This window comes from Zingiber officinale, chromosome 10B (assembly GCF_018446385.1).
Source record: "Zingiber officinale cultivar Zhangliang chromosome 10B, Zo_v1.1, whole genome shotgun sequence".
Classification (NCBI taxonomy): domain Eukaryota; kingdom Viridiplantae; phylum Streptophyta; class Magnoliopsida; order Zingiberales; family Zingiberaceae; genus Zingiber; species Zingiber officinale.
The window spans coordinates 82887019-82914057 of NC_056005.1; the positions used below are offsets into that span (position 1 = coordinate 82887019).

At 35.1% G+C, this 27039-nt stretch overlaps 2 protein-coding genes across 3 annotated transcripts; both read left to right on the top strand.

Annotated features, from left to right (window-relative positions):
- Positions 1 to 3642: 3642 nt before the first annotated feature.
- On the top strand, positions 3643 to 18611 carry LOC122029231. The gene is made up of 8 exons (XM_042588170.1): positions 3643 to 3722; positions 3799 to 3904; positions 16449 to 16586; positions 16691 to 16855; positions 16943 to 17143; positions 17635 to 17829; positions 17912 to 17983; positions 18095 to 18611. Exons 1-8 carry the CDS (start codon positions 3643 to 3645, stop codon positions 18245 to 18247), a joined length of 1110 nt encoding a protein of 369 aa, XP_042444104.1. The 3' UTR covers positions 18248 to 18611.
- A 1185-nt stretch (positions 18612 to 19796) lies between these two features.
- LOC122028902 (IMPACT family member in pol 5'region-like) lies at positions 19797 to 25544 on the top strand. Of its 2 annotated transcripts, XM_042587873.1 has the most exons (6): positions 19797 to 20105; positions 20548 to 20589; positions 20671 to 20786; positions 21029 to 21134; positions 21304 to 21357; positions 25111 to 25544. In XM_042587873.1, the coding sequence occupies exons 1-6, from the start codon at positions 19845 to 19847 to the stop codon at positions 25276 to 25278; spliced, it is 747 nt and encodes a 248-aa protein (XP_042443807.1). In that variant the 5' UTR covers positions 19797 to 19844; the 3' UTR covers positions 25279 to 25544. The 2 variants fall into 2 exon arrangements, with proteins under 2 accessions (XP_042443807.1, XP_042443808.1); XM_042587874.1 differs by lacking the exon at positions 20548 to 20589.
- Positions 25545 to 27039: the final 1495 nt, after the last annotated feature.

The window sequence follows — 27039 nt, forward strand, 5'->3', positions numbered from 1 at the left end:
GTTGGAGTCAGCCCACTTTGAGGATGTCTTTGGAGGCTTGTTGATTCATTTGCATCTTTGATTCTCCTGTTAGCATTGCTGGGCAAGTTGTGATTCTGGTGAGAAATTGCTACTTCCTTTAAGAAGACATGCATTGACAGTAGTTCCTCCCCTCCTTTGGCCCGACTGCAACTATTTCCTTGACCCTTTGCTAGTGACTCCTCCCAATTCAAGATCTAGCCACTGGAAGAACCAGTTTATACTGTTGCTCTCATGCCAATTCCACCTTCTGAGCCCTCTCAACTACTCAATTCATGTCAATCTTGCTGGTACATAGTATATCATTTTCACCAATGGCTTCTCCTAGTCTCTACCCTACTCAAGCAGTGATCGTGTCTATCATGTGGCTCTGCTAGATCTTCCAACCGAATCATGTAACATACATTGTTGTCCAGTACATCTCTGTTGTGTTGCAACCATGCCACTACGGGCACTACGGGCATTGCATCTAGTTACTTTTTTTGTGTCTGCCAGGCAGCCTCAAGTGTGGTCAATGCAGCAACTGTCTCATGTGAGAGCAGCACCGCTACTTTAGTGACATGAAAATTTCTTCTAAATAATCTTATGACAATGCCTCATTCTTTAGCGGATGCTCTCTTTTGGTTCTAATCTAGTAAAGCAGAACAACCTTTTTGATTCTTGATCCAATTCATATTATAATTTCCTTTTGTTTCTTCTTTTCAGCAAAAATCCTAGTGAGATAAGACTTGGTTGTTGTTGTATGATCGTGTGCTACTGATGCTCGAGTAGATTCTTAGGCTCCCATTCAGTGATTTCTTCTCCTTTCTTCAATCTATTGCATGTTGTGCTGATGTGCTATGGAAGAAGCCTACTGTGAGATTTGTAACATAGGATCTCATTTTTTTCTATCCTATTTACTTGTATATGCACTATCCTATTCTCATGTATCTAACATTTAATAGAGTCAAAATATACTTTCTAGGGATCTCGTTGAGTCATTTCCTCTCCTTCTATCTTTAATCTAATTATATGTGGGATCTCATTTTATTTCATCGTATTTGCATATACACACATTGCATCACCTAAAAGCCAATGAAGATTGGAACTCAAAAACTATCCTATCCTTATGTTGCTTAAATCAATGAACTATGCTTTGCTCCAAGGCTCAATATCTATGCTCCTCTTGAATGCTTTTATTTTCCTTTAGCTATTTCATGTTGATGTAAACTCTGCCCATGACGAACCAGTCATAATTGGTCCTAAGCCTGGATAAAGGAGGAGGGTTGCGTTAGGTTGTCAGTTAGTGTTTAAACTATGACAAATGTTCAATGAATGAATCTATTAAACTATTATGCTAATGCTAGGTCCTTCCCCGGAAGGAATGCGTTGCAGGGTCCAATTGTAACGCCTCGAGCATAGTATCAATAGAAAGAAAATATATACGACTCTTAAATTAAGTGGTGAAAGTTAAAGGATGAGAAGCAAAATATATTTAAGGAGCATTATGTGAAATATACGGTGACTCTAATACGACATGAGATAAGATGATATTAAAGTTGAAAATAGTAGCTAAAAGTGTACTGTCAAAGGGACATGCACCACTAAGTAAAGAATCTTGATGGAATGAGAAAGTACAAGAGAAAGTAAAGGAAAACGAATAGCTTATTAGAAATTATATATTTGTAAGAATAAGGAAATTTTTTAAAAATATACAATAACCAAGAAAGAGACTAAGAAAGTAGTGAATGAAGCAATGAATGAAACTTTTGAATGATTATATCAAAAATTGGATATAAAAGATGGGGAAAAGAGACATTTATAGAATAGCTAAAGTGTGAGAAAGAAAGGCAAGAGATTTTATCCAGATACAATGTATTAAAGATGAATGTAATAGGATACTAGTAAACAATGGAGAAATAAAAGAGCGGTGGAAGAGGTATTTTCATCAACTTTTTAATAAATGTTTAGGTGATCAACTTAACTTTTAGGTAATGTAAGTAGGTTAAATGAGTATAGAAATTTAAATTTTTATCATAGAATTCAAACTTCAGAAGTAGAATAAGCTTTAAATGAGATGCAATGGAGAAACCGTTGTACCAGATGATATTCCGATAGAGGTATGAAGTGCCTAGGGAAATAAGGTATTGAATGACTTACAAAATTATTTAACGTGATATTGAAAATGAAAAAAATACTTGATCAATAGAGGGTAAGTACTTTAGTTCCCTTATATAAGAATAAGGGAGACATACAAAATTGTGCAAAGGGGTATTAAACTGAGTCATACTATGAAACTTTGGGAAAAAATAATAGAAAAAGATTAAGAAGACCACGGTAACTGAAAATCAATTTGTGTTCATATATCTTAGAGCTAAAACAAGATATATTCATTGACTTAATAAAAGCTTATGATAGAGTTCCAAGAGAAATTACATAAAGAATTTTAGAAAAGAGATGTGTTAGCATAACATATATTGAACTAATCAAGAATATATACAATGATGTAACGACTAGAGTAAAGACTTCAATCGAAGTAACATCACCTTAGTAATGCTAACAAGAACATCCTTGAACTAATCAAGAACATAATATTCACTTATGTGTAGGTATTTATATACATCACCTTATAATTATGCCTATCAATTACAATCTCTACAATTAAGTTAATTACATGGTCAAAGATAAGATGCTATAATCATTCAACACTCCCCCTCAAGTTAAAGCATATATGTTAATCATATCCAGCTTGTCATAAAGTTCTAAGAATCATTTTCCTTCTAATGCTTTAGTGAATATATCAACAACTTGATTGGATGATGATGTGAATGGAGTGACAATTTTCCGACTCATTACACACTCACGAATAAAGTGATAATCAACTTCAATATGCTTAGTCCTCTCATGAAAAAACATGTTACTTGCCATGTGAATAGCCGCTTAATGGTTCATTGTAGGTAAAGCTTAATTCTTCGGGCATATTCTTCAGCCATAACATCTCAATCACAGGAGGAACCATTACTCTGTGCTCAATTTTGGTAGTTGACCTTGCACAATTTGTTTCTTACTTCGCCATGTTACTAGATTTTCTCCCTCATAAGTGCAATACCTAGAAGTGGACCGTCTGTCGATCTTAGATCCAGCATAGTTGGCATTAGAATAGTCTTCGATCTGTAGGTGCCCTATTTCTCTTAAAAGATAACCCTTTCCCTAGAAATTTCTCGATGTACTTAAGAATCCTGATCGCAACATCCTAGTGAACTTGCTTCGGTTCGATCATCCTAGTGAACTTGCTTCGGTTTATCCATAAACGTCTAACTATTCCAACTACAAAGAAGTTGCTACTATTAAAATAGATGAGTTTCTGAACAAGCTGCCTATATTTTATCTTATGCTCAAAGAATTCTCCATTATCATCCAAACATTTGGATTGATATCTATAAGAGTTTAAACCGGCTTCGTTCCAAACAATCTAGTTTATTTGAGTAAATTTGTAGTATACTTCCGTTGACATAATAAAACTCCAGATTTGTGGTGAGCAATTCAATTCTCAAGAAATACTTAGGACGTCCCATATCCTTAGTAAGTTGTCGGAAATACTTCTTAGTTGTGTCAATCCCACTTGTATCACTGTCGGATATTAGGATGTTAACTTCACAACCCGTGGCAGACGTTGTAATTGCTACTGCAGACTTCGAGAAAGACTTAACAAGCTGGAATATCTGGTAAACAGTGTGCTGAGCTATTCATTCTTTATATTCTTCCCTTCTTGATACCTTTTAATTATTTCTTGCTACTTAGTCCTGTCAAAGGAGGTGTTGATGCAAAGGAGTTATTCCACTTGTATATTATCTTATGGATTCAGGATAAGCGCCTTGCATTACTTGAGTCCTGCAAATTAGATAAGGTGCCTAGTATATTTGAAGCTTCTGTCACATTTTTTATCCTTTTTTTTTTCTTTCTTTTTCTCCTAAAAGTATGCCCTGTTCATATTGCATTTTTTCCTTGCTAAAGTAATTGTGAGAAGTTCACCTTAAATTTCATTTACATTATCTGTTCCTTTGATGATTTATGGAGCACATAACAACAAAAAAAGGCCCAAAATTACTTGGTTAGTGGATATTTCATAGTTAGTGGATACTTATTGTCTAATGCCTATATATCTAAACCTATTGCGCTGCATCTGCATTTGATATTTGCAATTGTTGACTGTTTTTTTTTGGTTTATTTCATATTTCAATTGATAAAAACTAGTAAGAGTATTGGGGTTAATTTTGTTAGTATGTAGTGGTTCCAATTAAACATCAGTATTTTAGGTTTACGGTTATATCTGGAATTCTATATACCTGGTTATTTCATTAAGGAAATAGATTATTCCATTTCTCCAAAGTGTACATGGTATTTGAGTTGTCATTTTAGAATTATGGTTTCAATAGTATTCTTCTAAGGCCGTCAGCCTCCCCTCATCCAATTCTCTCTCTTTGTGGCGATTGGGATTTCCCAATTCACCACGAACCCTATTTTTGCATCATGCCACATAGCCTTGAAAGCTCTAGAAACTGACGTATGATCGCTTCTCTTTCACTGCCATTGCCGAAGCCGAGGCCGAGGCCGAAGCCGAAGCCGAAGCCGAAGTTTGCTTTATCCACAAAGATATGCATTTCGTGTTTCCCTTGTAGATTTTGACAAAACCAATCAAGCTACAAGCTCTAGCTGACGAGACAGAAAAGAATCAACCTTCAGCTTTGTCTATGGATCCATGGATCTGATAGTGTCCATCCTTGCTTCAGATTTCGGTTTGCAGTCAATAGGACAAGTTCACTCCCTATGGATGTTCCATTCTTGTGAATTTTGCCTCCTGATTGGCCGCTGAGAGATCCTCCTAGAGCAATTTGAATTCCTAGGACATCCCTCCCTTAAGTGATCTAATTCCTCGGCAATTTCAGTCATGGAATGCATTGCAGTTGGAGTCAGCCCACTTTGAGGATGTCTTTGGAGGCTTGTTGATTCATTTGCATCTTTGATTCTCCTGTTAGCATTGCTGGGCAAGTTGTGATTCTGGTGAGAAATTGCTACTTCCTTTAAGAAGACATGCATTGACAGTAGTTCCTCCCCTCCTTTGGCCCGACTGCAACTATTTCCTTGACCCTTTGCTAGTGACTCCTCCCAATTCAAGATCTAGCCACTGGAAGAACCAGTTTATACTGTTGCTCTCATGCCAATTCCACCTTCTGAGCCCTCTCAACTACTCAATTCATGTCAATCTTGCTGGTACATAGTATATCATTTTCACCAATGGCTTCTCCTAGTCTCTACCCTACTCAAGCAGTGATCGTGTCTATCATGTGGCTCTGCTAGATCTTCCAACCGAATCAAGTAACATACATTGTTGTCCATTACATCTCTGTCGTGTTGCAACCATGCCACTACAAGCACTACGGGCATTGCATTTAGTTACTTTTTTTGTGTCTGCCGGGCAGCCTCAAGTGTGGTCAATGCAGCAACTGTCTCATGTGAGAGCAGCACCGCTACTTTAGTGACATGAAAATTTCGTCCTCTATTTACAAATCTTATGACAATGCCTCATTCTTTAGCCGATGCTCTCTTTTGGTTCTAATCTAGTAAAGCAGAACAACCTTTTTGATTCTTGATCCAATTCATATTATAATTTCCTTTTGTTTCTTCTTTCCAGCAAAAATCCTAGTGAGATAAGATTTGGTTGTTGTTGTTGTATGATCGTGTGCTACTGATGCTCGTGTAGATTCTTAGGTTCCCATTCAGTGATTTCTTCTCCTTTCTTCAATCTATTGCATGTTGTGCTGATGTGCTATGGAAGAAGCCTACTGTGAGATTTGTAACATAGGATCTCATTTTATTCTATCCTATTTACTTGTATATGCACTATCCTATTCTCATGTTTCTAACATTTAATAGAGTCAAAATATACTTTCTAGGGATCTCGTTGAGTCATTTCCTCTCCTTCTATCTTTAATCTAATTATATGTGGGATCTCATTTTATTTCATCGTATTTGCATGTACACACATTGCATCACCTAAAAGCCAATGAAGATTGGAACTCAAAAAATATCCTATCCTTATGTTGCTTAAATCAATGAACTATGCTTTGCTCCAAGGCTCAATATCTATGCTCCTCTTGAATGCTTTTATTTTCCTTTAGCTATTTCATGTTGATGTAAACTCTGCCCATGACGAACCGGTCATAATTAGTCCTAAGCTCGGATAAAGGAGGGGGGTTGCGTTAGGTTGTCCGCCAGTGTTTAAACTATGACAAATGTTCAATGAATGAATCTATTAAACTATTATGCTAATGCTAGGTCCTTCCCTGGAAGGAATGCGTTGCAGGGTCCAATTGTAACGTCTCGAGCATAGTATCAATAGAAAGAAAATATATACGATTCTTAAATTAAGTGGTGAAAGTTAAAGGATGAGAAGCAAAATATATTTAAGGAGCATTATGTGAAATATACGGTGACTCTAATACGACATGAGATAAGATGATATCAAAGTTGAAAATAGTAGCTAAGAGTGTACTGTCAAAGGGACATGCACCACTAAGTAAGGAATCTTGATGGTGGAATGAGAAAGTATAAGAGAAAGTGAAGGAAAAACGAACAACTTATTAGAAATTATATATTTGTAAGAATAAGGAAAACTTTAAAAAATATACAATAACCAAGAAAGAGGCTAAGAAAGTAGTGAATGAAGCAATGAATGAAACTTTTGAACGATTATATCAAAAATTGGATATAAAAGATGGGGAAAAAAGACATTTATAGAATAGCTAAAGTGTGAGAAAGAAAGACAAGAGATCTTATCTAGATAAAATGTATTAAAGATGAATGTAATTGGGTACTAGTAAACAATGAAGAAATAAAAGAACGGTGGAAGAGGTATTTTTATCAACTTTTTAATAAATGTTTAAGTGACCAACTTAACTTTTAGGTAATGTAAGTAGGTTAAATGAGTATAGAAATTTAAATTTTTATCATAGAATTCAAATTTCAGAAGTAGAATAAGCTTTAAATGAGATGCAATGGAGAAACCGTTGTACCAGATGATATTCCGATAGAGGTATAAAGTGCCTAGGGAAATAAGGTATTGAATGACTTATAAAATTATTTAACATGATATTGAAAATGAAAAAAATACTTGATCAATAGAGGGTAAGTACTTTAGTTCCCTTATATAAGCATAAGGGAGACGTACAAAATTGTGTAAAGGGGTATTAAACTGAGTCATACTATGAAACTTTAGGAAAAAATAATAGAAAAAGATTAAGGAGACCACGGTAACTGAAAATCAATTTGTGTTCATATATCTTAGAGCTAAAACAAGATCTACATATGATATTCATTGACTTAATAAAAACTTATGATAGAGTCCCAAGAGAAATTACATAAAGAATTTTAGAAAAGAGAGGTGTTAGCATAACATATATTGAACTAATCAAGAATATATACAAGGATGTAACGACTAGAGTAACGACTTCAGTCGAAGTAACATTTCCAATAAAGATAGGGTTACATCAAGGATCAACTCTAAGCCCCTATCTTTTTACCCTAATTATGGACGAATTCACCGCACACATTCAAGACACAATACCGTGGTGCACGTTATTTGCAGATGATGTTTTGGTAGATGGAACACGTAAAGGAGTAAATGTTAAACTAGAATTTGACGGAAAACACTAGAAGGGAAAGATTTTACGTTTAGTAGAATAAAGACTTAATATATGGAATTTAAGTTTAGCAATATTAGACGTAATGAGACAATTGTTACGATATGAGATGACGAGTTGTCCGGAACTGAGAGGTTTAAATATTTAAGATTTTTTTTGCAAAACGATGAAGGGATTACGAGAGATGTCTCACATAAAATACAAGCAAGATGATTGAAATGAAGAAGAGCGTCAGGTTTTTTATATGTGCGTAAAATATTTGTAAAACTTAAAGGAAAGTTCTACAAAACCTTAGACTTATTTTGTTATATGGAGTTAAATGTCGGGCTATGACTCGAGCACATGAGCAGAAGATGAGAGTTGCATATATGAGGATGTTAAGGTGGATGTGTGGACATACGAGGATGGATAGAATAAGAAATGAGAGCATTAGAGAGAAAGTTGGAGTTGCATCTATTGAGGGAAAACTCTGAGAGACGTTTAAGATGATATGGACATGTACCGACCAATATGTTCTAGTTAGGCGACGTTAAATTATGACAAACACGCATATCACATTAGAAAGAGGAAGACCAAAAAAGAGTTGGTTAACAATAATAAAATAAGATAAAATTTATTTAAGTATAATGATGATATATTAGAAGATAAAACTCAATAGCGTAAAAGGATCCATATAGCCGACCCCACCTGGTGGGAGAAACCTTGGTGGTTGTTATTGTATTTCATGTTAATGTAATTTATTGATTGTCTACTGGTCTGACAAGGAAGGATTTACGCATGCGTGCTCCAACTATCCCCAAAGCCTTATTGATTGAGATCAAAGTGATCATTGGCTATGTACTCCATTAATTACATAAGTTTTGTTTGCTTGTGTGTGAATATAATGTTATTATTATTATTGTTGTGTAATATATGTTTTACTTATGAGGGTTTCTCTAGTTCATGTAACAAGCTAGACATAGATACTATCTATGCTCTAACTTAAAGGGTAGGGTTAAAAGTACTATGGTTAATAGGTTATTATGTAATTACTTAAATTTTATTTGCTTGTGTGCGAATATAATGTTGTTGTTATTATTATTATTATTATTGTGTAATATATGTTTTGTTTGCTTGTGTGTGAATATAATGTTATTATTATTATTGTTGTGTAATATATGTTTTACTTATGAGGGTTTCTCTAGTTCATGTAACAAGCTAGACATAGATACTATCTATGCTCTAACTTAAAGGGTAGGGTTAAAAGTACTATGGTTAATAGGTTATTATGTAATTACTTAAATTTTATTTGCTTGTGTGCGAATATAATGTTGTTGTTATTATTATTATTATTATTGTGTAATATATGTTTAACTTTCGAGGGTTTCTCTAGTTCATGTAACAAGCTAGACATAGATACTATCTATGCTCTAACTTAAAAGGGTAAGGTTAAAAGTATTATGGTTAATAGGTTATTATGTACTATTTAGTCTGACATTGGTACTTGAGGTTTCTGGATTATATCTAGAGTTCTATGTATATCTTGTTAATAATTCTCATTAAACCAATGGATTATTCCTGGTATCCAACTAACTAAGCGGGGTGAAAATTATCTTTGACTTTATTCATAACTATTGCTTTACCATAGGTGAGATTCGAAAGGCAAACACCCTTGTATAATGAGTGAGATACATAAAAGTAGAGGATGGACAACAAAACAAGAAAAAAAGAAACTAAATAAACTCCAACAAATAGAAACATTTTATTTTGTGCTTAGGCAAGATTATTCATATCAATCTAGAAAAAGCACAAAGTTTTAAGAAAAATTATATGGAGAATTCTAGAAAAGAAAAGTATTATATAATACATATTAAAAAAAATAAAGAATATGTACGAGAATATAATGACAAGAGTGAAGATTCCCAATAGATTAACCAAAGTGTTTCCTATAAAAATAGTATTATATCAAGGATCAACTCTTAGTCCATGTTTTTTACACTGGTTATGGATAAACTCACTAGATTCATCCCAAACATATTACTATGGTGCATGTTTTTCTATAGATGACATTGTATTGGTTGATGTGACATGTGGAGTAAATGATAAACTTTAATTTTGACCGGAGATGTTGGAAGTCAAAGATTTTAGAGTTAGTATCATAAATGTAAAATATATAAAATTTAAGTTATAATAATAGACATAATAAGACAATTGTTATGATCAGAGATGATGAGTTCTAAGTAACGAGGATCTTTTTAGAAAAGGATAGAGGGGTTGATAGAGATATTTAACATAGATACAAGTACGATTATTGAAATGAGGTGTAAGAGTGTTCTTTGTAATTGTAAGGTACCTCTAAAGTTTAAAAAGAAATTTTACTATAGAAGAGAGAGATGAAATAATTTTCAGTATCTTTATTCACTTATGTGTAGGTATTTATATACATCACCCTATAATTATGCCTATCAATTACAATCTCTACAATTAAGTTAATTACATGGTCAATGATAAGATGCTATAATCATTCAACACTCCCCCCCCTCAAGTTAAAGCATATATGTTAATCATATCCAGCTTGTCATAAAGTTCTAAGAATCGTTTTCCTCCTAATGCTTTAGTGAAGATATCAACAACTTGATTGGATGATGATGTGAATGGAGTGACAATTTTCTGACTCATTACGCACTCACGAATAAAGTGATAGTCAACTTCAATATGCTTAGTCCTCTCATGAAAAAACATGTTACTTGCCATGTGAATAGCCGCTCAATGGTTCATTGTAGGTAAATCCTAATTCTTCAGGCATATTCTTCAGCCATAACATCTCAATCACAGTATGAACCATGACTCTGTACTCAATTTTGGTAGTTGACCTTGCACAGTTTGTTTCTTACTTCGCCATGTTACTAGATTTTCTCCTACATAAATGGAATACCTAGAAGTGGACCGTCTATCCTTCTTTGATCTAGCATAGTCGGTATTAGAATAGTCTTCGATCGGTAGGTGACCTATTTCTCTTAAAAGATAACCCTTTCCCTAGAAATTTCTCGATGTACTTAATAATCCTGTTCGCAACATCCTAGTGAACTTGCTTCGGTTCGATCATCCTAGTGAACTTGCTTCGATTTATCCATAAACGTCTGACTATTCCAACTACAAAGGAGTTGCTACTGTTAAAATAGATGAGTTTCTGAACAAGCTGCCTATATTTTGTCTTATGCTCAAAGAATTCTCCATTATCATCCAAACATTTGGATTGATATCTATAAGAGTATAAACCGGCTTCGTTCCAAACAATCTAGTTTATTTGAGTAAATTTGTAGTATACTTCCGTTGACATAATAAAACTCCAGATTTGTGGTGAGCAATTCAATTCTCAAGAAATACTTAGGACGTCCCATATCCTTAGTAAGTTGTCGGAAATACTTCTTAGTTGTGTCAATCCCACTTGTATCACTGTCGGATATTAGGATGTTAAACAATAAGAATGATAATCCCATTCGTGCTATGTTGTACAAACACAGAATGATTAAATTTACATTGCTTCCAGCGACTCCGATTATATTACTGAATTTATCAAACCAAGCTCCGAGGCTTTGTTTAAGATCATAGATAGTCTTTTTAAGTCTGTAAACCATAGTAGCATTCTCCCCCTAAGCAACATATCCTGGAGGTTGCTCTATAAAAACAGTCTCGTGCAAATCGCTATAAAGGAAGGTATTTTTCACATCTAGTTGATTGGCCAAGATTGATTGATAACTAAGGAGAACATAGTGCTAATAGAATTCAGGCAGGTAGTAGGAGAGAACGTCTCAAAATAGTCAACATCATAAGTTTGGGTAAATCATTTGGTTACCAGGCGAGTTTTGTATCAATCAATAGTACTGTTAGCTTTATACTTCAAAGTAAACACCCAACGATGTACAACAATATCAGCGGAAGGTGGTGTAAACACAAACTCCCAAGTACCACGAGAGATAAGGGTGGACGTTTCTTCATCCATTGCAGTTCGCCAAGCAAAGTGTTGATAAGCCTCGGAGTAGGAAGTTGGAGCCTCAGTAAATGAGAGAGAGAGACAATAAAAGTGCGGAAAGCAAGACCATGGTAATCAAATGAGATATGGTTAGACAGGATGAGTAGTGCAAGAACGAATAATTTTACGAAGAGCAATGGGCAGATGAATATTGGAGGGGCGAGGAGCATCAGGAGCTGAGATAGGTTCTGGTCGAGAACACCTTGCATACACCTGCAATGGTTTAGGAGACTAAGCATCTGTAGTGGGAGACATGGATGGTAGGATAGGTAATGGTGGAGAAGATGCTAACTGAACCAGATGGGGAAAAAGGTTGTGAGTAAAAAAAACATAACATCAGCACATGTGTAACTGCATTTTGTGAGCGGGTCAAGGCAACGATATCTTGTTTTGTTTAAGAATATCCAATCAGGATGCATGTAATAGAGCGAGGAGACAATTTATCTAAGTCAGGAGTAAAATTATGTACACAACTAACACAACCAAATATGTGAGGAGAGAAAATAGGTTTGTTAGGATGAAGATATGAGAATGGGATATCCCCATGTAACATAGTAGATGACATCCTATACCCCACAAATACTTAGGGACATGCATGTGACATAGAAGTGTAACGTTTAAATATGACGGTGTTTGCGTTCAACAACCTCATTTTGTTGGGAAGTGTATGATCAAGATGTTTGATGAATTATGCCAAACAGAGTGAATTCAAGTGCATTATCAGTATGAAGAGTGCACAAGTGAACAGAATATTGGTTTTTTATTTCATTATAAAATGATTGTAGAACATTGGAACCTCACTTCTATTTTTGAATAAATATAACCACATCATGCGGGAATAATCATTGACAAAAATTATAAAATACTGAAAGCCCCCTCTAGACTCAACTAGGTCCCCAAACATCACAATGAACAAATTTAAAAGCAAAAGAACTACGTTTATCAACTCTAGAAGGATAAGATGTGCGATCGTGTTTACTGGACTCACATTGGAAATCTGTATACTGAACATTAACTAAATTTTTAAGAGAGAAAGGAGATGGCTGATCTAGACGACAATGCCACTAATTAGGCGACATTATTGCTGAGAGTGCACGAGAACATGTAGGTGTAACATAATCGAGAGAGTATAGGCTATCATGCTCGTGTCCTCCACTAATCATACTCTTCGTTTGTAGGTCTTGAAAGATACAATAGGATGGATAAAACGATAGAGAACAATTGTGAGCTTTTGTGAGTGCTTATGGACCCTAAACTAACAGGAAATTTTGGTGCGAAGAAAACATTATCAAGAGTGATATTTGTAGTGGGTCCGACAACACCTAATCCCATAATTGGAGAGTATGTGTCATTGGCTAGACGTACAGGGGATAAAGATGAGGAAACAAAAGAGGAAGAGAAAACAAACTTGTTAATATGGGCATAAGCATCGGAATCTAGCATCCAAGACTTATCATGAGATACCACAAACACACTTGTAGAGGACGATGCAGTAGTGGCAGAAGGAATGCTAGCAGAAGAGTGAAGCAATTTTTCATAATCAGTTTGAGAAATAAAGACCATATTATCGTCAAGTGATGGTGTCGATGGTTCGATAGATGCACTGTTAATCTAATCAGGCTTACCAAACATCGTCCAACAGTTCTCGGAGGCATGTTTGGACCAAGCACAATGAACACACGAACGACCACCCTCTGGTGGTATCAGTTCCACGACCACGACCGTTATTACGACCCCGTGAAAACCCCCCGACCACGAGCAACCATAGCCGAAGTGTCAGAAGATGAGGAAAAACTAATATCAGGACGGCCCGTGGTCACACGAAGAACCTGAGATAGAGCATTCGATAACGTGGGAATGCTATCACCTGTAGATTATCCCGAATCGGTCGTAGAGTGGAATCTAAATCAGATACGAACTTTGCGACAAAGAATTCCTCCCAATGATTCTTTCAAGTCTGAGCGTCACACGAGAGAGGATTGTATAGTAGAATTTCATCGGCAACCCCCTTTAGAGTAGCAAAATAGTTACTAATAGACTAACCGTTTTGGCGAAGAGAAGAGTTTTTTATATAATTCGAAAACACGAGAAACATTATTATCATTCGACATCCCACATCTCTTTGGTAGTTTCCATGAACATAACATTAGTGCATATAGATTCCTCCATACTGTTGAGGAGCCAAGCCATGACAAAACAATCATTCGAAACTCAATATGTTCCTTCTGGTGGGACCTCGAGAATAGTTCAAATGAACGTGACCATAAGAGATAGTTGGTCCCATTCAATTTAATAGTGATAGTCAAATTAGGTTTAGAATATGAAGACATCATTGTAGGAGAAGGTCGGAGGTAGAAACTCGAGTAGTAGATTAGAGCGGTGGTGGTGGCAGGTTTCGGGTAGTGGCGGCACGAGGATCATCAGTAGTAGAAGCATAAAAAAAATGACAGAAGGTTAGGTCAGACAAGGATCAACTTTCGGTAGAGATAAATAATGAGGTTACTATGTAGAAGAGAAAGAGATGAAATAAATTTTCATCTTTATTCACTTATGTGTAAGTATTTATATACATCACCCTATAATTATGCCTATCAATTATAATCCCTACAATTAAACTAATTACACGGTCCAAAATCAATCTCTACAATTAAGCTAATTGCAAGATAAGATGCAATCCCTACAATTAAGCTAATTACATGGTCAAAGATAAGATGTTATAATCATTCAACATTTATAAAATGACAATTAGAATTGCTATATTATGTAGAGCTAAATGTTGAGTTATGAAGTGAGCACACAAGCAAAAGATGAGAGTTGCAGAGATGAGGATGTTAAGGTGAATTTGTGGGCATACAAGGATTGACATGATAAGAAATGAAAATATTAGAGAGAGTGAAGATTACACTTATTGAGGAAAAATTCTAAAAGACGTGTTTAATATGATATGAACATGTTCTTAGGCGATTAATAAATATCCCAATCATGTGAGAGCATGACAAATATGGACATTTGTCAAGGAAAAGGGAGATCAAAGAAGGCTTGATTAGCAACGATAAAATAAGATAAGATTTAGATGAGGATATAGTAGTGGATTGAGTCCAATGATGTAGGAGGATCCATATATTCAACCTCACACTTTGTGGGATAAAGACTTTATTGTTGTTGTAAATTTCGTTAGAAGTGAACTACTGCGTGTACCACTTTTAGATTAGAATAGTGGGAAAGAGATTAGAACAATCTAAGGTTTGAATTCAGAAGTTTTAATAGACGAAGAACAGATGAATTGAGGGCATCAGATCTGAAATTTAAGTAGTAAGGTGAATAAAACACTGATTTGACTTCAACCCATAAATACTTTGAAAAGGACGAAGATCAAAATAGAGCGGGGAGATTTGACACATCCGTTGAGTTGGTGAATTAGATGTATCTTGATGAATGTGCCATGTGAAGGAGATCTGTGACATATGGTTATAAGTGGACTCTTTCAAAGATATCGTTAGTCATTGTTTATAGGGGAAAGATAGCGCCTAGGGCGTAGCGCAGACGGTGGGCGCATGACATCTCTTGCGTAATGGCCATGGGTCAATTCTTAAGAACTGACGACCTGTGGTTTATCCATCATACGCCTAACGCCTGTGTACCTGTATTTACCTTCCTCCATATCCATGGAGCCTAACATTAGGGGGATCGTTAAGGTAGCAGATTTATTTTTTTATTTTTATTTTTTATTTTATTTTATTTTTTTGTAGGGGAAAGGTAAATGCGGATGTTAGTTTGCCAACAGACTGAATCCTTGTGAGAATATAAGACCATCTAGTGTTTCGTTAATAGAGTCATGAAAGTTATAAAGGATTTAAAAGGATGAACAGCTAAAGAATGGGAACTTTGAAGCATCCTACTTTGGTAGATGCTACGCTTAGGAATATAAAGGTCATTGCCAGTGAATTTGGTCAAGTGTTGCAAGTCCCTCTGCACCAGATAATTTATAAATGGAATTGAGTGAAATTAGACCATCAAGGGTGATTCTATCCACCAGTATTAACTCCTAACAGTCAGATGGTTTAAAGGATAAATGGCTAAAGCAAGTGAGGAGATTTAAATCATCCGTGGAGTTTGTGACTGAACAGGATATGCCATTACTGCATTAGCAGGGAAGAATCTCATAAGGGTCAATGGTTGAGCTTTTATAAGGAAATGTTGATGTCTTGTAGTAGAGGAAAGATAAAGGTGATTGTCGTTGGCCATTTGTTGTGTTGGAAGCTGATACAAATGCCTAACTTTGTAGGGGTCACTGCGAGTTGGATGTCATGCCATGTTAGTGAATAATGACCTTGTCTATCTTGAAGAGATTAAGACATTTTCATCCTGCATGTTCCATTTTGATTTTTGGAATGCATCAAAGATTTGATTGGGTGACTAATTATGTGTGTAGCCTAACATGTTCCCTAGTAAAGCTAACTGAAAATTAGTGTTTGAATCATGGAAACCAAAGGAAAACAATATAAACTAAAGATGAAATTTCTATGTTGTACAAAGTAGTTCACCTGTTTAGAAATTTAATAAGGTTTGCTATTGGTGTAAATTGAAACACTTGGCTGTGGCTAACAAATTAATTGCATGTAGCAGATACTTTCTACTATGAATCAAAGAATCATAATGTAACAGATTCCTACATCTCCAATCTGTATTGTTCTTCTTCTGTTTAAATTTTTTTGTTTATTCATCTTATTGATTGCCAGGTAAAATGGTCCGGTGTTCGGACGCAGCATATGACCACTCCTTTTGTGGATGACATGTATGATCGATTGAAAGACACACTGATTGAGTATGATGTTATTATTTGTCGCTGGCCAGAGTATACTTTTGTTCTTGAAAATGTAGGTCTCAACAAATTTTCAATTTTTAACTTGTGTTATTCTGAATTGCTACTTTAAAAATTCTGTTGCAATCTGATTTTTTTTTTGTCTCTCCAATTACAAAGGCTATTGCAGATATTGAGAAGGCAGTAATTGAAGCTTTGGAAAAGCAGTATGCAGATGTTTTGGCTCCATTGAAGGAGAGTTTGACCCCAATGAAATTTGGCCTGAAATATGTTCAGAAATTTGCTAAAAGAAATTCAGGCCTCCCATATTCTGTCCCTGATGATGTGAGTTCTCTGGAGATGCATCAAAAAGCTCCTTAAAAGAGTCTACTTTATTGAATGTTTTCTGTTTTCTTATACATTACATTACAGTTAGGAATTCTGTTAAATACCATGAAAAGATTACTTGAAGTCTTGCGACCCAAGATAGAACTGCAGTTGAAATCTTGGGGTTCTTGTATACCTGATGGTGGGAATGCAGCTCCTGGTGAACGGCTTAGTGAAGTAACTGTGACGTTGAGAGCCAAGTTTAGAAATTATCAACAGGCAGTAGTTGAAAAACTTGTGGAGAATGTAAGCTCTCTCTCTCTCTCTCTCCTTTTTATTTATATCCCATTTTTTTCATAATCATTGCGAGATGTTGGTGCTTATAATTTTTCCTTGCTGTGAACTTGGACAAAATCATGTTACTACATTATCTAAAATTTGACCTATGTTAAAATTGATGGTTGGAGCTACTTGATAGAAATTACAGGGCTGGAGATTGTATCAACCAGGAAAAGCTTAATGAAAATTTAATAATTAATAATCTTTAAGGCAGAACATCGGTGAAAGTGTTTCCAAATGCCAATAATACTTGTACCCAAGAGAGAGAACCATTTCTTATGGCCCAGGTAATTTTAGTTTGTAAAATGGAATCGGTAATTTTTCATCTCCAGGTGACATCTAGGAATCATTTTTCTTTTTTAAAAAGTTGGTCATCATCATTAGTCTTTTGTTCTCTGATTCTGAAATAATAGAGAATACCTTGTCTCCATTTATGTTACTTATTCGGTAATGTTCAGACTCGGGCACAAAGCACCACAAAACTCAAGAAGATCATTCAAGATTCAAAAGATTCTGCAATGGAATCCGATATCCGTAGTAGAATGCAACCCTTGAGGGACCTTCTGATTCAGACTATTAATGAGCTCCATAAAGTATTTGAGGTGCACGTTTTTGTAGCAGTGTGCCGAGGCTTTTGGAATAGGATGGGCCAGGTACAACATTACGCATCCCATTTTTTTTTTTTGACATTTGCTTACTGATTGGTAACTGTAAATATGGTCTTTGGGGGGACAGGACGTTCTCAAATTCCTGGAGAACCGAAGGGAAAATAGGGCATTATATAAAGGTGCACGAGTAACAATTGCAGTAAGTAACTTGGCTCTAAAAATTTTCAGCACCTTCATAGTTTGCATCACTGAGCATTAAAATCTTTCTCTAATTCTTTAGCTTATGATTTTGATGATTCCACTTGTGCAGGTTCTGGATGATACGTTTGCATCACAGATGCAACAATTACTGGGCAATGTTCTCCAAGAGAAGGAATTGGAGCCTCCCAGATCCATTATGGAGGTGCGTTCCGTGCTCTGCAAGGATGCACCAGTTCAGAAGGATTCAAGCTTTTACTATTAGGCTGTATATATCCGGCAACTATAGCGAGCAAGTTGTAACTTTTCCGAGTATTCTCAAGCAAATGTCAGCAGAAAAGCACCGAGTTTTGAATAACTTAAAGCCTTACAGTTAGAATGTTTATACATACATAGCACAAACACATCAAGAAAGCTCCAAGGAGGCTATGATCTACTTCGAATTCTGTATCAGGTTTCGTAGGGAGAAAAGAAACGAAGAGATTCTAGTAGATTGTATCAATAGGCGGCTAAGTCGCCATGATTGTTTTCTAGTTCTCTAACGGTCCTACAATCCGCTCGAGTATTCCATCTTATTCATTCGTAATTATAGTGCATATCGTGGATCATCCTTTTATTCGTCTAGCAAACTCATTTGTTCAAGCTTTCACCATCAAGTTCAAACTACAGGCAGCAATGGAAGCCTGGTTCATTCAATGAACAATTTATATATGCATTAAAAGTTTAAAATGAAAGAAAAAACATCATTCTAAATGTTCATGTGCTTATTTGATGTTGTATTATTTTGCATATGAAAAGGCTGTTATCTAATTATCACTCTTACAAGCACAGAGAATTCATAATACAACCAGTTAAATCTATATGAATTCAATTGATAAAGGGTATCAAATTAGTATTTCGTTTAGAGAGTCATTATGCCATGGTGGAATAAAGCGTAATTTGGTTTATGAAGTTTTAGTCAATATAAGATTTTGAAGAAGAATTGGATTATGTTGTACCGCATTGTATGAGGTTTTCACAGTTCAAGTAGAAGTGTTAGATGGTTGACCCGTGGTGGGGGTGGGTCGCTCATGGCGAATAAACTATTTGGTAGGGCGGGATGGGCTAACTTGTCATCTTGATGGGTTGAGGAATTTCTAACCCAATCGAAAGCGGACTGCGGATTAGACAGGCCCACGGATCCATAAAAATTATTTTTTTTATATTTTTAATGTTTTATTTCGAAAAGATTTTATCAATTATATATTTAGAAATATATATTTTAAATATAAATGACCAGGTACACGTATTTGATGAAAAATATTATTTTTATTTTAAAATTATAAAAAAGATAATAAATTAGTATAAAATTTAACTTACACAAAATGGCCAAGCCTATCGCAAGTTGACCTGTGTGGATCACGAGCGGATTGACCTGCAGCGGACTTGAGTTGATAAAATTTTAACATAATCCGTTTAAATTATTTGACAGGGCGTACCAATCCGACAAGTCGATAAGAAAGTCCTTTGATTATTAAGTTACACCGCAATAATTTAATAGTTACACCAAACCTCTCCATAGTACTATTCAAGTTTTAAGATTTTTTAAAATTATATATATATATATATATATATATATATATATATATATATATATATATATATATATATATTCTTGTTAAAATATTTTTTATTCATAATTAATTTGATTGATTCAGGTGGTAATTGAAAAAAAATATTTTAATTATAAAAATAAAAATTATTGAGGAGCAATTTGAATAACATGGCTGGAGTTTTGTATAAAAATGAACATTTGGGCGGGTTATTTTGATAATTTTCCGAATTTGTATAGTGTCTCCTTTTTGGTGTGGCTGGATCGTAATATGGCAGTGAGAGTCCATCCGCCTTGCCTTCGCTTCGCCTCGTCGCTCGTAAACTCGTCGAAATCGCAGGGAGTTGCGACGCCTATCCACGGCGGAGTAGGCGGAGGAGTGTCCACCGCCCGATTCATGTCTTCGGCGCCATCTCCGTATACCACTTTGAGCGCGCGCGTGAGCTGCGAGCGGGAGATCAAGAAGAGCAAGTTCATCGCCATTGCTACCCGCATCTCCGACGACCGCTCTGCCCAATCCTTTCTTTCCGAGGTTCCCTTAACTCGATTCCTTGCTTCCGTGCGCATTTCCTTAGTAGAATCTCTTTGATAAAGGCTTAGTTTCATATTTGCCTGGCGATTAGGGTTCGTTTATTTCTCTATGTTTTGTGGCGAACTAGGCAATTATTATTTCTGTTTTTTCCTTTTTCCATTAATATGTCGAGAAAAATTCGACCTTTGCTGTGCTATCGTTTGGATGCAACCCTTCTCAATTGTAATATGTTCATCGGGAATTGAGTGAGAAGATTGGTAGGGAACATCATACTACACAATTTCTTTTGTGGAGCGGTGCCTATATTCCATTGTGTTGTTGGGTAGGGTATGAACAACGTAAATCACGAAATGATTGTGTTGGGATTTTCATTATAGACTATCTGTCTTTATTTTTGGTCTTTTTTTTTTTTATTATTCATAAGTTATTGGTATCAAAATAGGTCCGAGATCCAAGAGCTACACACAACTGCTGGGCGTACAAGGTGACTACTCCACACCCTTTCCCCCCTAGTAAAGCTTTTATATTCTTAGTGACTTTCTTATTGAGCGGACATGTAGCGTAGCTTGGAGACCAATATCGAAGCAATGATGATGGAGAGCCATCTGGAACAGCTGGAAAACCAATATATTCTGCCATAGAATCCTCTGGGCTTGATAGGGTGATGGTGGTAGTTATTAGGTAATTTTTCTGTGAGGCTCTCTTCATATTCTAGTGACTGCTCCTTCCAGTACAAAGTTTGGCTGAATTGATTGATGGCACTGAGACCTTGGCATTCATTTGGAGTGTCAACAGAAAATGGGAGCATTTTCATTGGATACTTGTAATTTTTCGAAAAGGGCATTTAACTTTCAACCAAACATTTTATACAGTCTATCTCAGAGTATGTGTGGCTTTAACAATGTTTATTGAACTACTTCTAGACATTTTGGTGGTATAAAGTTGGGAACTGGAGGATTGGTTAGGGCCTATGGAGGAGTTGCTTCAGAGTGTCTCAAGGGTGCTGCAACATGTCTTGTGAAACCAAAAGTAGTTTCTATACCCTTATAATTCTTTTGATTTTTTTTTTTCCTTTTTTTGAATATTTTGTTGACCATATGTTTCCTACAATCAATGGAGAAATTATATTTTAACATCTTATATACATAACCTTATACTCTGAACACGATTGTTGAACAAGTTGTTGCCTCATGTTCAGGCTCGAATTGGTATGGAGGTGCCATTTGAATTGTTGGGAGTAGTGTACCATCAGGTTCTACCTGTTTCTTTATTCTGTTTAACAGTGGCTTTTTTTTCTTAAATGTAAATATATGCATATTCTAACTATAGGAAAAGCAATGCAGATTTTGAAAGGGCTTATATCCTATTGTTATAATACTTTGGCTTGATCTTGCTCCTCTCTTGCAGTTTTCCTGAGTTTTCCATGGTTGCAAGAACATAATCTAGGATTGCAGGATACATTAGGATGCAACTTCGAATTATTTGATGGAAATTCACATTAATTCGGTCCCATTGACTCCAGTAGCGGCACCCTTCCTTGCCTTAGTTTTTTCTCAATTATCCAACAAAAAATACATAAGTTTTTTTTATTAGTTTATATCTAAATTTTTCGTATGTTTACATTTATGTTGTCTCACTTTGACCCTACTTTGCCTCATAATGGTGTGGAATGCAATTAATGACCTCAAATAGTTAATGATTCAATTCCATACTAGTTTAATAGCCTCAGATATTTGAGGATACTAATAATCTTACATAGAGCTCACTAGTGGGATAAAGTTCATGACCTCAAATAATTTAGGCACATAATTAGTTGTTTGTTTATGCTTGATGGTATTAAGCATGATCCCACTAATCTAGTAAAGTTACCTAGTCTAAATGATAAGGTTTCTCACTTTTCTGCCAAGTGTTGTAGACTTGTTCTTGTGACAGATTTATTCTGAATTTGCTCACATATAGCAATCTGACAGGTGCTGCTTATCTCTTTTGAGAGAAAGGGAATCATAGAATTAATATTTTTTTACATTATCTGAGTAACATGGACTAAACTTTACTATTCTTGGAGTCTCCATGAAGTCATAGGATGCAAAAGTTTGCAATTGCATAAGTTTGATTTTCTGCAATCCTGCTTACGAATTTGTGATACCAATAAAAAATTCTGTATTCTAGTTATATATTGATGGCCTGATAATTGTAAGAATCCTGTTTGCAAGAGACTGCTGAATGTACTCCCAAGTGCACCATTTTAGACTCAGGTTACCATCCTTTTCTAGGTGAGGAGACCTAAAGACTTTCAATTAAAGACTAGTATGAGGCCTTTAGATTAATGGTTAGACTCTCAATGAGCACTAGAACTTTGACAAGTTTTAGAAGTAGATATCACAAACTAAAGTCTTCTAACTTGATTTAATTGTTGAGGCAGTTAGCAATTTGAAATGACTTAGTTCATATATGCCTAAAATTGTTTGAATAAATCACACTAGTTGAACTTCTTGTTTGAAATGGGCTAGACATACATAGGAAATTTTTTGCAGCCATCTTTTTGTTGAAGGATGATAAGTACTTGCAATTTACCATACTACCTTAGACCTCATCCACTTAATTAAATACGTATCTAACATACTCAATACTCACATATGTTTAATCATTAATACTTGTACCCATCCGTTTAACTAAACTGGATCTCAATGCGTAGCCAAACCTGCCATAATTAGGCTGGTTAGTTCATGGATACACAATGATAGGTACTTGAATTTCTCACAACAATTAAATTATGGAATGAGAAAGGGAGCCTTGGTGCAATGGTAAAGTTGCTGCCGTGTGACTTAGAGGTCAATGGTTCAAGTCTCGGAAATAGTCTCTTGCAAAATATGATAAGACTGTGTACAATAGACCCTTCCTCGGACCCTGCATTGGCGGGAGCTTTGTGTACTGGGTTGTCCTTTTTTTTATAATTAAATTATGGAATGAAACATCAAATAACAAATATAATGAAACACAAACACAACTAATGCTATTACCAAATACTAATTAAATCATCAAAATATCATAAATACAACTTTCAGACCAAGAAATCACAATTATTATCAACATTCCCTCTAAATAAACAACAATTTAGCTAAAGGTGATCATTGAACTGTTTAGACTTAGCATATTCTAAAAGGTTTAAGCTTTTCTTTTCTTGTCCAGGCAACCGTAGCCCAAAATTCTTTTGTCCAAGTAATGCAAATAAGGAATGAAAGAAACATAAAATTTAAATTTTGAATTTGTAATTGATTTAGTAATTGTCCAATTTTAGATGTTGGTATTTTCTAATTTAATGATATTTAATGAGTATCTTTTTATTTGCTAAAGGTTTATTGATTTTATTATTATTCTTAATTAGTGGTGTTTACAGAGTTGTCATCTCTATGTAATTATGAAAGTTTTGATTGATAAAATTCTCTTTTAATTTTCTGCATTATATTTCGATTTTGTAGTGGGCTTTTTTTTTTGTGTGCGAGATAGTTATCCTTTTGCTTCATTAATTTCGCCCCAAATTTTGTCCGATTTGAGAGTTTAGATTTGGTGTTGCATCAATTGGTATCAAAGCAGATTTTTTGATTCGGCATTTGGTCATCATAACCATCTAGCATCCTTTGCTACCACTAACTCTATCAAATTCTTTGACACCATTATATAAAAAAACAAGAAAGATCTTTTGTTCTCCTCCTCCTCGCCGCACACTTCCTCCTCCGATGTCTTGTGGCTGCAGAACCCAAGTTTCTTGGCTACTGCTCATATTCCCTAACTGCACAATATCCAAGCAGCACTGCCATGGGCCCGCACCACTCCATTACCTTCTACTTCCAAGAGCTATTGTCAAGCCTATGCCATCAACCACTTCATCCTTGCCGCACTGATCTGATTGCCTCACCCTCCGCTCGGAGACTCATGGAAGGACATCTTGCTTACCCAAACAACAGTGTCGCGTCGCCCCTCATAATTGTTTTATTGTGTTGTTGGTCTGTGCATGCTTGACTCCCTTTGGTTCCCATATAAGGGTCTTGTGTCGTCTGCACAAGGACTCCAAGTAGAACTTACCTCCCTCGACCCCATGAGGCAAGAAAACTGCTCAGTGTTACCAATCTTCACCACTGCAGTAAGAACCAATAGATCTTCCTCTAGCAACTCCTCACCACCGCAATTCGCCAAGAAGTAGGTGATTCTCTCATTCACTCTATCATCACCACTTGACCAGTAACAAACACCGCCAGCCCAACCTCCTGCTGTGCTCTGGCCTCTGGACGCTGTAGGCCACAATGTCTCCTCTCCAATGTTCTCTGTTTGAGAATAGGTATCGAGCCCAATGAATTTCCTCCTTTGAGCAGCACCATCCACTCGCTTGTAACCTGGCACTGCCATAGGCTTTCTAGCTGCCAGTGACAACTCCTTCAGCACACAAACACCCTCACGCCTCACCCAACGGTCCGCTTATTGGTGTTCACAACCCAGCGGAAGGGTTGCAACTTCCATAAGGGAGAGAGGGGAAACTGGATCCCTAAACCTGTTCCAATTTGATTAACCCGGGATGATGTGAAAATAAAACAATAATAACATAAAAACCTATCAACAGCAGAGAGGGGAAAATCAATCCATATTAAAGACTTTAAACTGACCATATGGAGGATTAGCATGGGCATCCTTGGATTTATTTTTTTCTTCTTCTTGTTTTGCCACATCACATGTAGTGTGGAGATTCACTTAGGCTATTTGTACAAACCCATGGACATGGGCTTGCCTTTTTCTTTGCTTACTTCCTAAATTCGAACAGTTTGAACTATTAGAGTAGTTATTTGGTCAATCAATTTCATACTAGATAGTCCCTTTCCCTCCATGAAAATGGAGTTTACAATGATCATGCCATTGTGTAGCATGGCATTGCACCCTGCCATTGTGACATATTTTTCTTCCCCTCTCTTCTCTCTCTAATCCTTCTCTTTGTTGATCGAATTGTCTGTTACAGCTGCAACATTTTCAAGCAGAGGACATCAAACAAGACTACGAAACTGGCAATGATGGCACAACCATGGTTACCTTCAAAGTAGAGTATGGCAATATCGACGCCTTAGAGGATGCAATCAATTCCACCTGCAGCAGGAAGATTCACCTCTACAAACAAACGTTAGCTTGAACCCCAACTAATTCGTCGAATGTGGGTTCTCTTTTGGCATACACTCAGCAGTTAATTCATCAAGCTGGGCTAAGCAGTGCAATAAAGATTTTGCAGAAGGAAGAGGGTAGTCTTTGTTACAAGAGTAAAATTTTTTGCTTCCTTCTGTTGATGGATGGATCTGATGTCAAAAGAGGGTCAGAAAGAACATAAAATCATATGAAACTTTATGTATGAAGTATAAATAACTACAATAGTCTACTAATTGATCATTTTGAAAGTATAAATAAAGCACATTTATCTTTTCAAAAGAAAATAGATATTTAATATTTTGATAATTTTGAATTGTTTAGTCACTACAAAAGTAACTACAATAGTCTTTTATAATGTTATTTATTTAGATTTTTTTATTTTATCATCACATTGGTTCTCTATTATTATTTTTTAAATATAATATTAAAATTTAATTTTAATAATTTTAAATTTGTTTTTAAAATCTATATTTAAATTTATAATTTTTAATGTTTATAATTTCTTTAGAAAATTATGAATTACCTATTAACTTGTAAAAATTTAAAATAAAACTTATATCATTTCCTTCTTATTAGTAACTTATTAAAAACTTTTACATTTTATTATATTATTTTTTATTATATATATATATATATATATATATATATATATTAATTTTTATATTTTAAAAAATTTATAAAATTCATATAATAAATTTTAAATACATTATTTCTATATATCTTTAAAATGTATAGCTTATATAATAATTATGTCACTCTATTAGTCCTACACACAATATGCATTATGTGACCAAATTAATATTTTAATGAATACATAAAATTTAAAGAGATAAATATTAGGACCGATGCGATGCCAATGATAAATAATTTTGATTCTTCCATTAAGAAATTTGAAGTGAAATCAACCATACAAATATGACATCAAAATTTTATTTGATTTACAACATCTCGAGATTGTTACTCCCAGGCTTTGTCCTAACTAACGTTCTACTATCATTAAATTTTCTCCTTTTTTTAATATATTCTAAAAGTAAAGAAATCTCTTATCATCCATATTTTTACAAATAATATAATAAACTTACAAATATACAAAAACAAATACGAAAGTAAATTAGTTTACCAGAATCTTATTTTAATCATTTTTTGTTGTTATAGATTGCTTTTTGATGACTTAGAAATGTGGCAATATTCTCTTCTAAAATCCTAAAAAATTAACAGTAAAATCTCCTCAACATCTCCTCAACTATTTTTCACTATCGATCGATTGCTCTATGGAATTTGACAATTGTATTTACAATGATTCTTATTGATTCTGGTTTAACCAAGAATAGTCGACTGTTAGTATTTATCAGTCGAGCGCCACAAGCGACTTAGAAACCTTTTGTTCGTTGCTTAGTGTTATCACTTGATTGCTCAAACTCATTAATTGATTGATGGGCAACCAGTTGAGTCCTCAGTCAAGTTTTGAATTTTATGTTCACTTGAATATTGACATCAATCGACCAATCAATTCGATTGATCGGGATTAGTGGAGTTGACCAATCGATTCCTTAACTTTCTATTTGCTAAAGTAACAATCGATTGTTATTGTAGCATAAATAGTTGAGTTGATCAATTGAATTCCTACAACATTCTATTTGGTATGGTAATAGTCTACTATTCACTAATTGATTGTTAGTATAGCAAAATTACTATAACACTATTAGGGTTCATAATCAATTAACACCATTGATAGTCGATTGATATACTA